Source organism: Rhipicephalus microplus, chromosome X (assembly GCF_043290135.1).
Source record: "Rhipicephalus microplus isolate Deutch F79 chromosome X, USDA_Rmic, whole genome shotgun sequence".
Taxonomy (NCBI): domain Eukaryota; kingdom Metazoa; phylum Arthropoda; class Arachnida; order Ixodida; family Ixodidae; genus Rhipicephalus; species Rhipicephalus microplus.
The window spans coordinates 296,918,426-296,935,425 of NC_134710.1; the positions used below are offsets into that span (position 1 = coordinate 296,918,426).

The window sequence follows — 17,000 nt, forward strand, 5'->3', positions numbered from 1 at the left end:
CTGTGATGGTCTGTGATAATAAGGAAAATAGAACAAGCCAATTTGGGCAGTACTAATAACGTGTGGTCACGCTCATCGCAAGGCATTATGACCTAGTACCATTCGCTTATCACTTAGTTCAACGTTTTTAGATACTGTCAGTTGGGTAAGCGGCGCGGTCGCAGCGGCGAGAAGCAGCCCTCTCCCATATCCCGCACAGCGGCAGCGCTGCTGTCCCTTTGGGATTGGCGAAGGAGCGTCGCTTGCTACCTCTGCATACAAAACAGTGGGAAATTCATTCTTAAATACGTGGATTTTAGGTAAAGCACCTATATTAGGGCCGATTGAATACTACTTTGTAATAAATAAGGGCTGCTCCTGTAGCTTAGAATTGTATGATTATTTTTTTGCCTGCAATCAGGGGTGTGGCAAGCGGGTGGCACACTAGGCTTGTGCCCCCCCACCAAATTTTTCCCAATTATTGTTTACCGAGCGAAAAAGGACACTCCACCACACTTGCCTGTCGGGCACCCACTTCAGATCAAAGTCGGGTCCTTACGCTTCGAAAAAAATACTGTCTGCACCTCTGAAATAGATAGCATTCATCCGCGCCTTCAGGTTATGGATGATTCTGAGTGAACAAGCCTGTGTAATTACACATCTTATACATTGCGTGTAAGAATATGCACTCAAACCTCGTTTGAGTGCATATTCGTCGAGGCATATTCGTCAAAACGTCGAGAAGTTGCAGTTGAGATGTCATCCCACCCGGGATCACGGCCAGTTCTGTGCCGCAGTCGCGCAAGAGCCTCTTCAGTGAATCAGCCAAATGGCAGCGAAACGCGTCTAGCACCAGAATGGATGGAAAAGACAGCAGGGCACCAGGCCGTTTGCACCCCACAGACTTTACCCAGTCTAGGACAAGGTCTTCGTTCATCCAGCCTTTATCGTGACATCTGAGGATGACATTCTTTGGTAGCTCCCTTTCGGCATTGCCTTGTGCTTGAAGACTGCATAAGGTAGGAGCTTGTGGCCGTCCGCCGTGCGCGGTAATATGACTGTGACACGAGTTTTTTCATTGCCGGTGGTACGGACACTAACCTGCTTTGAGTCGTTCTCGTGAACTGTTAGAGGCGACGGCATGTCCAGGTAAACTGTCGTTTGATCGGCGTAGCGGATTTGTCTTAGCTGGAAGTTTTGCGAGCGGCACAACGTAATCACGTGGCATTGAAATGAGATAAGAAGCTCTTCAAGGGCTTCAGGAAGCTTCTGAGAAATCGAGGTTCGCAGGCGCAGGGAAAATCCGGCTCGGCACATGTAACGGTATATCCAGTGCTTGCTGGCTTTGAAGTCCGAGCTCAACATCCCGTTTTCTCTTGCCAGTTCCCTCGCTTTCATTTGCATCAGCTCCATGTTCACTGGCAAGTTCGCCGCCCGTTGCTGTCGAACGAACTTTGTCAGTGCGAGTTCAATCTCAGGGAAAGCCCCTTTTTTTGGACCGCGAAAGCTTTTTCGCTTTCGGGTGCGTTCACATTTGGAGAGTGAAGAGAAAACGAAAACGTCAGAGCGGCCGCAAAACCACTATCGCGCGTGTCAAACATGTTCAAATTTGTTTTGCCCTATCTCGCCGCTGCTGCCGTCGATACCTTGACAATGAGTTCGATTTTGCCTGCTTTCTGAAAATTTAAGTTCATACGGAATTCTAGCTATTCACGCAAAGTAGTCAAAAGAAACAGCTCGCACCTTTTCAAATGTTGTTTTGGGATATAAGCCAGCAGAAACGACACGAGTGAACACACCGGCAGCGGCGGCGGCGGATTCAGCTGGCTGTACACAACCGCGAAACACGTTGGGGCATGCCGACTCTCTGATGCTGCACCATCTACTTCCAGAGTTCTCAGTGATCGTAATCAAAACCAGGCTCTCGATCAACACGTCCTTTTTGAGGCCATCAAACTTTGTCGTGCTGCACGGGTAGTTGTGATACGAGCGGATGCGAGCCACTGCCGACGCCTTTGCCGCCATGTAGAATCTGCGGCAACTGGTTAGGTCACGTGGTTTGATCTAGCGCAGCCATGGCCATGAAGCGGAAACCGTATCCGGTTTCGCGTGACAGGGAAATCGGTCTCGGATCGATTTTTGCGCACAGGCCACGTGGCATGGTTTTCCAGCCACTTGGCTGGTGAAACGAGCCAGTTTCCGGAGAGTTTCGCCGCTTTCGCTCTCTTGGAGGCCAAGTGTGAATGCACCTTTTCACTGCATGCGTAAAAAGCGCTTCTTTCTGTCGTTGCCATCCACGGACACTTCCCTCGGTGACTCCTAACTGTCTTCCGGCCACACTGTTGTCGATTTTCTCGGCAGCTGCGATGACCTTACTTTTGAATGCAGCCAAGAACTGGTTTCGGGGCCCTGGCATGTTGCACCTTTGCGAAGTGAGGCATGGAACACACCAAGGTTCACACGTCTGCTGTCCAAGTACACGCTAAAAAAAACTCAACAACAAAGAAAGAAATGGAGCTAGTGCTCACTTTTGCCATGCAAGGGCACGAAGGTAACGAAGACAAGCCATAGCAACTCGTAGACAAAACAAAGCTGTAGCCAAGCAGCACTTGCGAAACGGAAACTTCAAGCACAACTACGTTTTTCGAGCAAGTTTTCGTTTGCATCCGCACATAGTGCAAAGTGGAAATTCAGAACGCTAATATTAGGAAAAAACTTCGTATTATACGCGGGTATTTACGGTGCTTTCCACGACGTTCCAACTTCGTTCACAGCAGTCCCATCACATTCGGCACTAGTTGAGTCGCACGTAGCCACTTCGCACAAAGAACATCGAGACCACTTGCCGACACACCGCCCTAGAAAATCACAGTTTCTCTAAGTTTCGAGGGTATCCTTTTGAGCTTTAATGCCGCTGGTTTAGACATGTGTGCAGGAATATTTGGAAAAATTCAAAGAACTGCTCAGAGCTTCAGTGTCCCTATACTACGTGAAATTTTGACGTTTCCGCCTTCGATGTGCTCGCAGAAAGTGATAAGTTTTTCAGATTCGAAATATAAGTCGCAAATTTAGGTATTGACTGTCACCTGGAAGGTTTTTCTTAGAATAGCAGCTGTCCAGGCCTTGAGAACTGCTGAGTCATTTGGGAATTTGAAGTGCCCCAGATCACAGGTGCTTTCCTCGTAGGCATAGCCACATCAACAGCCCGGTGCGCTGCAGGTCGGCATATTTACTATTTTTAACTGCTAAATCACTCAAGCATGCTTGATCGTCGTGTCACATGTGAAATGCAATTTGCGATGACTTAAATCTGACATTCAATGCTGCTCCGGGAAGTAGTGGGAAGCCGGCAGTGGCTGGGGTGGCTCAATCTAACGCTATACCAGCGCCGCCGCTCGGAGCAGATATGAGTTGGTGACGCCCCCTGAGCAGGCTTTTCCTACTGACAGTATATAAAAATGTTGCTTCGTTGAAGGTTCTTCGGGTATTTTTAGCACAAAATAGGATTTACGTTTGTAACTTATGCTTGATTTCAACTTCGTAATGTGTGTGCTGAAAATAAACATGATTTCTACTCTAGTTTTACAAATTAGTGTCAATTCACTGAATTTCTACGCTTTGCCTGCAAAGCCCTACATCCCTCCCCCAACTTGTGGTGACTGTTCCCTAAGACATCAGGTGTCATGCTTTAAGTGGTTGTAGGTTGTGCTTTTAACTGTCACACTTTCCACCACTGTGGCTGGCGCCGGTGTGTGACCGTTCTCACCAGTATGTTCAGCAGAGCAGTACCTAATTCCCCGTCAAGTGCGGAGCCTACGAAGTGACCACCTCAGAAAATATCTAGTTCCTCAATGTCGTGTGAACACATATGCATACTCTTTTTTCCCTAGAACAATAAAAGACTGGAATGTATTACCCGATGCTATACGTGATTCTCAAACTGCAGAACATTTTGAAAACAATGTTACGAATTATTTTCTAGGTGAATCTTCGTAAACGGTGATTGGTGTTTTTGGTGTGTGTGCCTGTCATCTTTTGACTATGAATCTATTTGCTGCAACTTGTCTCATGTACGTTGTAGGATGTAATATTGGGAGGTGTATTTTGTGATGTATGTGATGTGGCATGTAAGTCGTAGAACGTAGCATAGTGATGTATTTCTTTTGTATCGGCTAAGTATTTTTTTTTTACGCATGACATGACGGTTGTTATGTCAGTTTTCTACCCCACCCCTGTAACGGCCCAATCGGCCAACAGTACCTGGAAATAAAAAAATAAAATAAAATGCCATGCACAGATACGCCCGTAAGCATTTCCTTGAACCTATTGGGGTTTCCTGGTGTAGTTTGTAATCCCATGTACCTATTCCGGTTTTCTACTGTACTTTGTCTGTGCCATGCTTCTAAGTGCAGCTTCCTCGTCTGCTTAGCTTTAGTGCTAATGACACGGGAATCATTGAAGTTGATACAGTGGTCGTGCTTTCTGCAACGCTTTGCAAGAGTGATGCATGCTGTACAGTCGAACCCGGGTATATCGAACTCGCCACAAAACGTTTATTAGTTCGATATATGGCATAATTGGATATAGGCCCGGTATAGGTTTGACGCAAAGACACATAACAAACTAGAAGAAAAGTATTTTATTAATATGGTGGCTTACTTGCGTGCCCTACTGTGCAAAATAGCCCCGGATTTTTCTCTGTGTCAACGACTTCGCTGCCTACGACAGCACGCACGCCTCCACGTTGCCCAACGAGTCGGAGCAGCTGAGGTCGCAACCTTCCACACTCAAGCAATAGCGCCGAATCAACGCAAGTGCACTAATCACTTCGGAGGATGTAGGCAATAGGCCGCCGTCAATTTCCATATTGCTGTCGCTTTGGCTCGTGGTCGGCACGACGTTTGCAATGTAATCCTCATTCTGTAATTGGCCCATGATGGGAACATCATCGTCCGCACTGACTAACTCGTCGAATGTCGATCCGTCGATAGCACCCGGGAACTCTGCCAGCTCGTTCCAAACGTCAGCGGAAACACCTGCGGTGTCTTCAGTGCTGTCGGAATTGGGGGTGTCATCACCAGGCATGCGGAAGCCGGCATGCCTAAAGCAGTTCTGGACCGTCCCCTTCTTGACATCTGCCCACGATCCACTCAACATAAAAATAGCTCCGAGCTAGTCGATCTTAAGCTCCCTGCCGACACGAAGGTTCTGCAGCAGCCTCTCCACCAGGCGCTTCCGATAGCCGACTTTCATTGCACGTATAACGCCTTGATCCAGTAGTTGCAGTACAGACGTAGTGTTCAGGGGCAAAAAACGCAGCTCGATGTTGCTGAAGGTCGTACTGCAGTGGTGCAATGAACAATTGTCCACGAGCAGGCACACCTTGCAATTTTCGCCTACCAAATCATCATTCCACGATGATAGCCATCTGCTGAAAAGCTCCCCGGTCATCCATGCTTTTGAGTTTGCTCGGTAAGTAACTGGAAGCGACAGCACATTTCGAAAACACCGCGGTGCCGTGCTTTTCCCGATAACCAGAGGTCGAAGCTTTTTCGATCCGTCTAAATTAGCTGCCAACAGCACGGACACACGAGCTTTATTTGCCTTGCCACCGCTTGTCTTGTTGCCATGACACGCAAGTGTCTTGTTTGGCAACATTTGCCAAAATAGAGCAGTTTCATCCGCATTGAAGATATCTTGGGCTCTATATCTTGCTGCGATATCTCGCCAGTTTTCCTCGAGCCATTTTACTACGCTGTCCAGGTCCGCCGCTCTACTTTCACCTGTAACAGCTTTGCCAACGATGTCGTGCCGTTCTTTGAACCACTGAAGCGCCTTGGAAATCATTCCTGCCAAGCAGAAAAGCAAGGTCCTTGGCTTTCTGCTCGATCATAGGGCCGGACACCGGGATGTTTCGCGACCGAACGTCCACAAACCACTTGTAAACGGCCGCTTCAACATCTTCGTACACAGCAGGGTGCACACGTCGGGCGCCACGGGCACCTGACCTTTTGTCCGACTTGGCCCTGATGTCTGCCTTGTTCTTCAGGATAGTACTCAAGGTGCTCCTTGGAATTTTGTACGCGGCGGTGACGTCGGACTTCTTTTCACCGTACTCAACCCCATTGATGATTTAGAGTTTCGCGGCGAACAGCAAATTTTGCCTTTTTGCGCAAGCCATGATGACAGTGCGCCAACACAGTTCACAGAGCACCAACAGGCAACACCACAGACGGTCCAGTGTTGCCAGATAGCAGAATGGGGCGCAGCCAAAATTTAAAAAACATGTAGCCCAAAAATAGCCACCCATGCAATTGGGCCCAGTTAAGAAGTAGCCCAATGTAGCCAAGATTGATGTTCAAAAACCATGCACTGCAAAGTGGTACAAAGAGTTTTTTTATTAGCAAGAATTACTGTGACAGAGAAAAACAAGGTTTTACGCCTATACAAATAAATTGAGAAACAGCAAGATACTCTAAATCAATCAATGAAAAAAAAAGACAGTGAATTTCTTCTAAATACACATCCATGGAGATACAGCAAGAATGAAAAGACACACCTCGCAGCACAAGACTTGCTGCCAAATTGATAACAAAGAGATAAGAAAATACTAACTTCTGTGTAAATGCAACTGACATGAGACATGCAAGAAAACACAGCATACCTCGCCGTACATACAACTTGCTGCCAGACTGATGAGACCGAAAAACACTGGCCGACTTCCTTGTGATTACAAGTAAACTGATGTAAAGCAAGACTAGGAAAATATTGCACATCGTCGCGCACTATTCGATGCTCTAGGAACGTATTACACCTCATACATGACAGCACTGTTAAATTTCTCCAAAAAGCGCTCGCTTGGCTTAAAATTGTTACAGCAGCCGAAATACTCTTTCAAGCCACACCGAACGTGCAGAATAATTTCCAGATTCCGCACAGTGAGTTTGTTTTTGTGGTCCGTCTTTGTTACAGTCACGAGACTGAACACTCTCTCTACAGCGGCGTTCGACGCAGGTAAACAAAGAAGTGCAAACACCATCGCTGACAAGTTAGGAAAAAGAGCTTCACCCACACTGTTAGTAGCTTTCGCGACAGCCCTCCAGAATTCGCTAACATTGTCGCTCAATGCAAGAGAAGAGTGCATTGCCTGCAACGACACATACTCACTCTCAAGGATTGATGTGCTGCATGGTGCTGTGACCATAGAAATGACCTTGTGAAATGTACTAAAAGATGCGTCGCGAACATAGCAGGGCCTTAAGAACTTAAAGTTCTCGAACAACTCCAGGTTGCTTGGCAGCCTTTTGAGCAGAGACTTCACGCACGACACTAGGTACCCACGGCAGCGAACCAACATCTGGTCCTTCTCTTCCTCTGAAAGCGTGCTGTTGTGAAGCACGTCTAAAAAAACAGTTCCAAAATTACAAGCCCGCACATGAAGCAAATGCTTCTCCCACTCCGCAGTGGGAAAAGCGTGCTCTTTCAAAGCTACTCACAACAGCATTGACTTGACGAGCAACTCCAAGTCTTCAAAAAGCTTGACCGGGTCAGGATTTTCGGATTGGAATAACCTGTTCACTTTGTCAAATTCCATTATGATGGGCTGAGCGAAAAGGAGGTACAAATGGTTTTTTTCGTCCTCAAACATCTCATGCAGTAGTCGTGCAGTATAGCACCGCTCAGTATTTTGCACTAGTCCGAAATGCAAACGCAGTTCGCTCCACTGGTCAATAATGCAATTTACTGCGGTAGCGACACTGAGCCACCTTGTGTTAGCTATGCTGATGAGCTTGAGTGGGTCGCAGTCATTGATCGCGGAATAGATCCGGCGATACTGCTCTCGCCGCTTCGGCGAACATGAAAACCAGTTATAGCATTCCCGCACGAGGAACTCTATGTTAGCTGGGAGAGCAGCAGTCGCTTCACTGCAGGCTAGATGAAGGGAATGGCATGTGCATTTTGCAAGAATCAGCTTAGGGTTTTCGTCTCTCATCAGGGAATACAACGAATGGTTCCGTCCACACATCACACTCGCACCGTCCGTGCCGATGCCAACACACCTTTTTAGGTCCAAGTTACACGACTCAAGAAATGATTTCAGTTCGTTGAACATTCCCGTAGCAGAAGCATCTGTTATCGAAATGAGCCCAAGAAACCGGGTTAGGAAATCATTGGCACGCTTGGAAAAGTAGCGGACAACGACTCCTAATTCTTTCTCGCAAGATATGTCAGTGCTTTCGTCCACTATCAGTGAGTACGGCTGCTCTCCTATGTCTTCGAGCAACATCTCCCGAAAAGTAGGCCCTAGGACCTTCGACACTAAAGCTGTGCATTTCGTGCGTCCCAACGTCACTCCGGAAGCAACTTTTGATTCCGGAAACGTGCTTGCCAAGAGTGGAGCCAAGTGGTCGGCTGTGGAGAGTGAACTGTGCACGGCGACGTGTGCCGCAAGGCGCAGCTCCGCAACTTTTAACTCCATTCCTGTAGGCTTCGAGGGTCCGGGCTTGAAATGCGAGTCGATAGGTTTGGTGACAGCAGCCAGCTTCATCCTTTTGATATTTTCTACGTGCTTGTTTCTTGTGGTGTGCAGCTTCAGGTCTTGCAGGTGTGGTCGCAGCTTGCAGTCGCATACCTTGCAGTACGCCATGTCCGTGCCGTCTCCTTTGTTCTCGCTTGACGACGTGAGCCAGTCTATCGGAAAATGCAGTACAACGAAAGTGGTTAACCCAGAAATATATCGCAGGGTACATATTATACTAATCGCTGGCACTCACCTCTGAAGTCTTCGTTGTTTTCCCATTCTTTTTGGTATTTTCGAGCGTATTTCGCCCACTTTCCCATGATGTGCGCAGTCCCGCCACCTCAGCCAGTACTCGGGCAACAACGCGAGACAATAGCGAAACGTCGTCTATTTCTTCTTGTTAGCTGATTTCAGTATCACGCCCGTTGGCACGTTGTTCCGCCTAACGCGATATGGCGCGCACCAGCGGACCTTGCTTCACTAGCAGATAGACGTGTGTCATGCAGGAAACTATCACCAATGGAGAATGCGAGTCCGGCGTGCCCCAGCGAATTTTTGTTGCAGCCAGCGCCGCCTAAATGTATTTCAACCAAATTTAAGAGATCTTAAAGTCCATACAATTTTATACTATTAAACAGAGAAACAGCACTATTTAAGGCAACAAAACAGCATAAATTTAACAAGCAAAACTTGTGAGGCCAGTTGGTAAGCAGCGGCCGCCAGGGGCGCTGCTTACCCTTCGACCAGCGTCGAACAGCACACCTCTCTTTCAGTTCTCCGTAGCTTTTAGTACGCTGCATACCCAACCAACAAATGTCGGCACATTCAGCACCTAGTTCCACGCTTACCAAACGTAGTGCGCATCAATAAAACACGCTTTTTAGAACGGACTATCATTTGTACAGATGCAGCCCAAAAACAGCCACATAGCCATGCCGTTTAAAACAACGCCAGAAAAAAAAATAAGTCGCCCAATTTGGCTATAAATAGCCCAATCTGGCGCCACTGCACAGACCACGCTGAATCGGCAGAAGCAGGCACACAAGCATAAAGAAAGAAAAAATGGCGCACACTTCTACCGTCTCCGCGCCTCGGAGAAAGTACGACGGCCTCTGATTGGCTGTAAGCGCTGCGAGCGGGCCAGGATCATTTCTTGGAGGGGGGTGTTCGCCCGCGCACAACCGGGTCTAACCAACTTTTTCTAGAGCGGCGCCGGCAGCTTTCCCCGCCACCGTGAGGGAAAGCCAACTTGCTGGTGCACTTTTGAGGCACATGGAGTTTGATATATCAGTTGTCGTTGCTATTTTCGTTCGATAAAACAGTCATTTTTGCTATATATTCTCAATGTAAACTTACCGTGTTTAGGAATTGTTTGATGTACGGGATAATTTGATATAAACGGGTTCGGTATAGTCGGGCTCGACTGTATTGTAGTTTCATACACCATTGCATCAACTTCAACGATACCCATGTCAAGTGCAGGCAGGTGATGCATGGCTGAAAACTAAAATAACTCTAGGGATGGTAGCCAACCTGTGTTAAAAAAAGTCTTTTGTCTTTCTTTATAGTGTTGTTCTGAAAAGCAATACAAAATACCGAGCTTCTTGTTCATAGTTTGAACAAAAACAATACTTTTTTTTTTCATTGTTGTTTTAGGCTCTATTCTGGTTCACTACCTTTACTGCGACCAGCAACATTTGTGCATGGATATGAGCAGCATGGCTTTTACAGGACAAACATATGGTACCTAAGAATTTAGCCAGACTAAATGCTCCAAATCTCGAGCTTAAGTGGTGGAGCACCACTGAGTGTTTAGGTTATCTCTGAAATTGTCGAGGTATTTTAGTTACTCATTTGTTTGAAGACAGTGCATGGGACTTCGATGTAGCTTTTTTTTTTATTTACTGACATACCTCACGAAACAAAGGTGCTTCAAATGTGAAGGACATAAGTTCTGTGATGTCAGGCTGAGGGCAAGATGCAAAACAGAGTGAGGGAGAAAAACCACGTATGGCTGCCTAACTGTGGTCTTATAATCCACATAATATGATATATGCGTAGTTACATACAACGTAACATAAGTTATCTTGGCTGTCACATGGTCACATTTGCATGCAAAATCGTATACATCACATCTAAGGCTAATAACATGTAATTGCATAATTGTTTTTTACCAAACGTAACTGAAATCTGTATACTGCTATTTCAGTCCGTCCCAAGCTGGTGCAGAGTGATAATTTTAACATGATAGCATTAAGGAGCCCATTTTGCATAAATTCTGGTGTTGGCATCAGTGTCGTTGGTTGTGAGTGAAAAATCGTCTTGTCAATGCAAAAAAAATCGACAAAGAGGCGAATGAAATAAATAATAAAAAAACATAGGTTCGAGTGAGAATCGAATCGAGGCCATCTGCATGGCAAGCAGTTGTTCACCACAGAGCGATGCTATGGCTAAACTTCTTCAGAAAAAAACACTATATGAATGTGTAAGGAGTCTACTTGACCAGTGCCTCCTTCACTTTTTCAGTGCCCGGGTGAAGGAGCGAACTTGAATGGGAAGTGGCCGCGGGTGTTAGTGCAGCGGTTCGCGGGGAGGCACCACAACTGCAGTAGACATGCTGTCGCGTTGTCTATCGCGCAAACGAATGTCACAGCTGCATTCAGAGCCGCTGTATGATTTGGTTTTCAGCTGTATTTGCATTGTTTAAGGTATAATCGAAACTTGTAAACGTGAATCATGAAGCACTTGTTGTGGTGACCCAGCTCATTTCAAAGGCATGTGTCGTTCGCGACTACTCGATTGAGGGGCTCGCGCTTCGTCTGCTAGGCCGATATCAGACAGCTCATGCCAGTAGTCCGCAGAGGAACGTTTTATCACTGTGGTGTTCGATTGACTGAGAGTTGCTTTCTTGAAAGTCTTTGAGAGAAGCCTTTGCGAGGAGCTAATATTAGAAGCTTGGGGGACTAATGTTCCCTGATGCTTGCTACTGTCAAGTGGCATAGCACTATATGCGCAAGCCTGGAGTTCATGCTCTAAATAGCACAAAATGCCACTAGACTGCTTCTAGGGAAATAGTTCATCATCCGTTCCCTTCACAAAGCATTACATATGCTGCCACCGAGAAAAAGCAAGTGTCAGAAAATAAGGAACTACGCCAGGTGATTTAACTATTTGAGAGCTTAAACAAGGCATCATCGTGAAACAAACAAGAACAGCTTCATAAGTGGCGCGATTTCTGCTATCATGGCCTATGTTTTGAACAGGCGCTGTTAAAGTCTAAAGTCTAATGCCGACTTTTAATTTGAGCCAAAGTGACAAGCTTGAAAAATGCGGCCTGTGGTCAGTTGCTTGAGCTTGTCTGTGTAGTGGACAGATAGTTATAACATTGAAATTCGGCTGCTCAGCTCTGTTTCTTTCTTCTTTTCTCTGGCCTCTTAATTTGATAGAGAGCAGAGTAGAGGCTGAATGGCTGTTGACTCGGACGCTTTTATCGCATGGGGAACCCTAGCTGTTCAGCCTTAAAAGCACACATTCAGTACAACACAGTGCATGACAATTGTCACTTGTTTCGGCAATAACTCATGGGTTCCCATGGGCTCCCATTCAGCTTCAGGGGGTAATGTTAGCGTTGCACATGGCAGTGATCGCGAAGCAGCGTTACTGGTAGACTCATTTGTTGACTGTTTGGATGCAGCGCACTCCCGTTTAGTGATACCAATGTTGCCAAACTTGAGGGGTAGTCTTTAGCCACCACTTCTTATAATCTAAAAAATATTCGGGTTGTAATTGACTCCTTCATATTCGAGCGTTGTACGAAGATTTATTAGGAGACAAATTGTTCTGCTTCATTATTGCAAGCACCCTCCCCCGAACATCAGTGTTAGCTGCAATTTCCCGGAACTACAGCTGTACAGTGCATTAAGGCGATGGCTTTAAATGCCTCATCAAAAGCGAAAATTGATCGTTGGCCGCGTCCAGCGTCTTCTTGCCTCAGCGATGTCAACATGAGTAGTGCAAGAAATCATTATATGACGTCACAGAGCATAAAATTTTGTGACATATCGGAAGGTCACATAACTTGATGGCATCATATTACATCTTTGCATGGTTGAAATGGAACGATCACCAAGGCAGTGCATAACCAGCTGAGGGGCAGAGAGCTAGCGTTGTCTCCAACCCTTGAGGCAGTAAGCAAACCAGGTTGGGTGCATAAATATCCTGACGGGAAGCACGAAACATTCAATGCATTGAATGGAAAGAAAATGAAGAAGATAGTTTTTGCTTTTTAATCGTCTCAGGTCAATCCATAAGGCAATCTGAGTTTGTTTCTTTCTTTGTCACTATTGAGAAACGAAAAGGACAATCTGATTTCTCTTCATCAGATATGCAGAGTAGTACACAAGCAATATTATATACTGAGGCATTCATATGATGAGGTGGCAATAGCTTGAAAGAGAAAATAAAATGCGAATGCTGCAAAACTTGAACGCATATATCAAACCATTAGTATGGCCTGACAGAGCCCGTTGACAATTCCCCCTGTGTCTGTGAAAGTCGGCGAGAAGCGCAAATGCACATAATGTCGCATGAAAACATGAATTCGTAAGCTTCCTAATGCGCGCAGTCGTTGCCAGCTTGCCATAGTCTACTCGTGCCGCGCCGCCATGCGGCAGCGGCAAGCGGAGGTGGAACTTGCTTTCGACAGCATGAAGGGAGCGTTCACCCAGGCAGAGAAAAAAAAAAATTGATTAGGTGCTGACTTAATGCATGTAATATTGTGTGAGTGTGCAGATCAAACCATAGAATCGCACCAGGTGTTAAAACATGCGGACTTCGCAATGAGTGGTGTTAAAAAATGCCCACCTATTACAAAATATCCCAGACATTTTTAATTGACATCAGCTGCAAAATTTTTCACTAACAAAGTGAACAGCTGTGTAGGCTCACGTGTTGCCTTACAAATGTGTAGTAAGTCATTCGCTGATTCGCAAAAGGAATAATTATGCCGTAGTGGGCACTGCACAACTGAACTTGCTGTGGGCATTCTTAGAGACTTTGAAATGGCCAATGTTACGCGCACAGTCATTCGTTCCCTCACAACACTGTTAAACTATGCGCCGAAAACTGAAGCCAGGCTAGCAATTGAGAAGTTGGTGAGCACAAGGCCCGATTACGCTATCATGTTCACTTTTTTAAAGCGAAGCTCAAAAATCCTACAAGTTTTTTCAATTTGCCGTATGTTTAACTTTTTTGATGTTAAGCTATTCTAACTTAGGTGCATGAATTGAGACTCACTAACACTGTTAATTTCACAGGGAGCCCAGTTGCTGCCGTGGCTGTGGACCCAACTGGACGCATGCTGGTCTCTGGCCATGAGGATGCCACTTGCATGCTGTACGACATACGAGGTGGCCGGACCATTCAGACGTTCCGGCCCCATTCGTCAGATCTGCGATCCGTGCGCTTTTCACCACGAGCTTACTACTTACTGACAGCATCATACGACCGTAAATGCGTCCTTACTGATCTGCAGGGTGAGTGGCTGCACCTTGGCTCTAGATGTGCATCTGCTCTGGAACCTGTTCTGTTACTCTACTATGATGCAGTGAACCTTTTGACCCAAGTTTTTTTTTTTTTATCTTCTGTTCTTTTGAACCACCAACTGACTTTAATGGCAGGGTGGTTATGATTGAGACCATGGTAGAGGTTGAAATAAGTGTTGTTTGAAGCGTCATTGTACATACTTCTTCTCATGTCGGCTTATTTGCAGGGAGTAGAAGAAATTATAATGGCACAGCAACTAGGCATGAAAATACTACAAGAGCTTCAGGAATCATTTGACTAAAATTTTCATTGCCAAGACTCTTGTCATAACTATAAGATACAACTGATGCGTTGGACATTTTCTTTTCTTGCTTGATTCTCATAATGTAGATGCAGTGAGACTTCTATAATAAATCTTAAATGGGAACAGGTGATAGCGACCTGCTTATTGCTTTTCCAGTCAAAGTATAAAAGAACTCTTCTAGAATAAAATGCTTTATAATCATAATACGTTATCTTTCAGAGCAATAAATATCATGTGTCTGCTTTTCATGGTTCACTCGTGCTTTTTTTTTCAGTTGTTTCCTTTAAATGATCTTTCGTTTTGTATTTAATCAAATGGAAATTTCAGTTAAAGGCGCCCTGCTACATTTTTTGAGCATGGTCAGAAAACGCTGTCGGTCAGTAGTAGAGGCTCCCGACAACACGCGAGCCAAATATTGTAGCACAGCATGCGGCCTGGAAATCATAATAAATTATCAAAGTCAGCTAAAAATTGTTTTCTCTTCTCTCGACAAATCGTGAAATATGCCCAAAAAAATCACACGTAGCAAACCCATCAGCCATTGACTGATTTGCACATGGCGTGCTCGCTCGTTACAGAGATCACCGCAGGAGGCCACTACTTGTCCACGTGTGTGTGCGCGATCACACTGAGAAAGACGCGCATTAAAGAAAAAAAAAAAAATAGCTCAAGGTCACAAGGCGTGCGTGACGTTTTTCTGTGGCCCTGCCATCTCTCCCTGCTTAGCTTCCAGCGCTTTCTTCTGGACGAGAGAAGAGAGAATGTGTTGAAAGCGTGTGACAAGCTTTGGTAACTCCACTCGTAGAAGACGAATTCTTAAAATTTTTACGGCGTTGAATTCGTGAGGCAATAAACTCTTCCAGTGATTTCATTCCATTTTTACTTGAAAAAGTGTTTCGGGGTCTCTTTAATATCAACAGTTAATATAAACATGATTTTCAATAAGTTTAAGGTTGTGTATTTTGGTTCACTAGTGTCTTCTGAGTGGGTTAAATGGTTATGTGCTTCCAGGCTTTGTAAAAAGAAAAAATGCACATCAGACAAAGCTCTGAGAGGCTAGCTGTTGTTTCTTCATAGCTGATGACGAGAAAAACAGAAATGGCAAAGCAGCTTAAATGGGATAATTGTTATAAGCGGTTTGACAAAAAAAAAAGACAAAACACAGATGAAAACACTAAATTTGCATTCTAGCAAGGTAGTGCAACTATGAACTACATGTTTGCTGAAAATGCATAGTATGCACGTGCATAATAGCTACGTGCGCAGCTTTGATTGCTGCATGCGTGGCTGGAGCACATCTTTCTCAAGAGCATCTAGCTGATCTACGTAGGTGTGTGGGAGGTCACTTGGGAAAACAAGGTCTCGGGGGGTGGGGGGGGGGACTGTATTATTCGCAGATCCTCCTGCGATGACAGTACGTGCGTAGGCTGCTTAACTGCGTTTTTGGATTCATTGTTCCCATCACTATCCACAGCACGGCGTGGTTTGTGTGCAGACTCATTTGGGCACACGCTGTAGCCAGATTCAATCGCTATACAGTCAACTCTCGTTAATTCAAACTTGAAGGGACCTCTGAATTTTGTTTGAAGTATCGAGAAGTTTCAATTATCAGAAGTTCTCAGATATATTACTGGGGGTGAGGTGACACCACAAATTACGATTAGGCATTAATTTTATCACATTTAAAATTTTTTTTAAGCGTTTTCAAATCCTAACTCAACGCAATGAAAAGAAAGCAAAGGTGTAAAGTTCACAACTTTATTAGCCATTTACTCCTGATCAGACCTTTTAAAGGAATCGCCAATTGCCAACTTCTTCTTTGCTGTCTTTATCTGTCTTTAGTACAAAGCTCTCTGTAGCTGTTGAGAAGCATCACGGTTTACTATGCATGTGCTTCGTTAGAAATTTTTGTTTAGTAGCGAATCCTCTTTTTTTTTTTTTTGAAGGCCTGAGACACTTATTTTTTATTTTGAGACTGGTAGGGTGATATAAGCACCCAAATTTTTAAATTGTAATGGGAAAGCAGCAGATATTTTCTGGTATGGAACCACAAAAAGTATGAATTAACTAAATGATGGAGTTTGAATTAAGAGGCTTTTAAATACATTGAAAAAATAGATAGCCAACCAAGAAATTGAATTTTGTTTGCATCAACCGAAAGTATGAAATAAAAGTGTTCAAATTATTGCGAGTCTACAGCATCGGATATCACTACACTGAAGCACTGTAATAAACGGTTTATTGTACCAAAGAGAACGCACAAAAGTGGATGATGCCATCATTATTTGTCATTATATCCGCTATATTGTAATAAACGGTTTTGATTATTGTATACTCCACTGTACTCATTATACTCGCCCTTCCTGTCTTGTGAGAGTTATTACCTTTCTCCAGCAGTGCGTTCACATAAAAAATGGGTTTCATTATTTTCAATAATCTCTTTCACTATTAACAAGACGTGAAAGTAATTTACTGCTAATGCTGCTTAGATATTGAATGCATAATCATGTACGGACGAGTCCACTGTTTGAGGGAACACTCGCGTGAGCAGCGTGTTTAGATTTCGCTATCTTATGGAGGCATAGTGGCTAAGATATGCATAACACTACGGGTGGTTGATAGTTCTGACTCCTCTTGACAGACTACTGACGT

General features: G+C 44.9%; 2 protein-coding genes across 2 annotated transcripts in view; one reads left to right on the forward strand and one right to left on the reverse strand.

Annotated features, from left to right (window-relative positions):
• LOC119161377 (WD repeat-containing protein 47) overlaps positions 1 to 17,000 on the forward strand; it is a 170,738-nt gene that overhangs the window by 146,147 nt on the left and 7,591 nt on the right. The window contains exon 10 of the mRNA XM_075879415.1: positions 13,816 to 14,034. Within this exon, the coding sequence (XP_075735530.1) occupies positions 13,816 to 14,034 (219 nt within the window). The remainder of the gene's footprint in view (positions 1 to 13,815; positions 14,035 to 17,000) is intronic.
• On the reverse strand, positions 6,360 to 9,526 carry LOC142776198 (zinc finger protein 862-like). The gene is made up of 2 exons (XM_075879416.1): positions 8,754 to 9,526; positions 6,360 to 8,670 (listed from the first exon to the last, which is right to left on the reverse strand). Exons 1-2 carry the CDS (start codon positions 8,818 to 8,820, stop codon positions 7,472 to 7,474), a joined length of 1,266 nt encoding a protein of 421 aa, XP_075735531.1. The 5' UTR covers positions 8,821 to 9,526; the 3' UTR covers positions 6,360 to 7,471.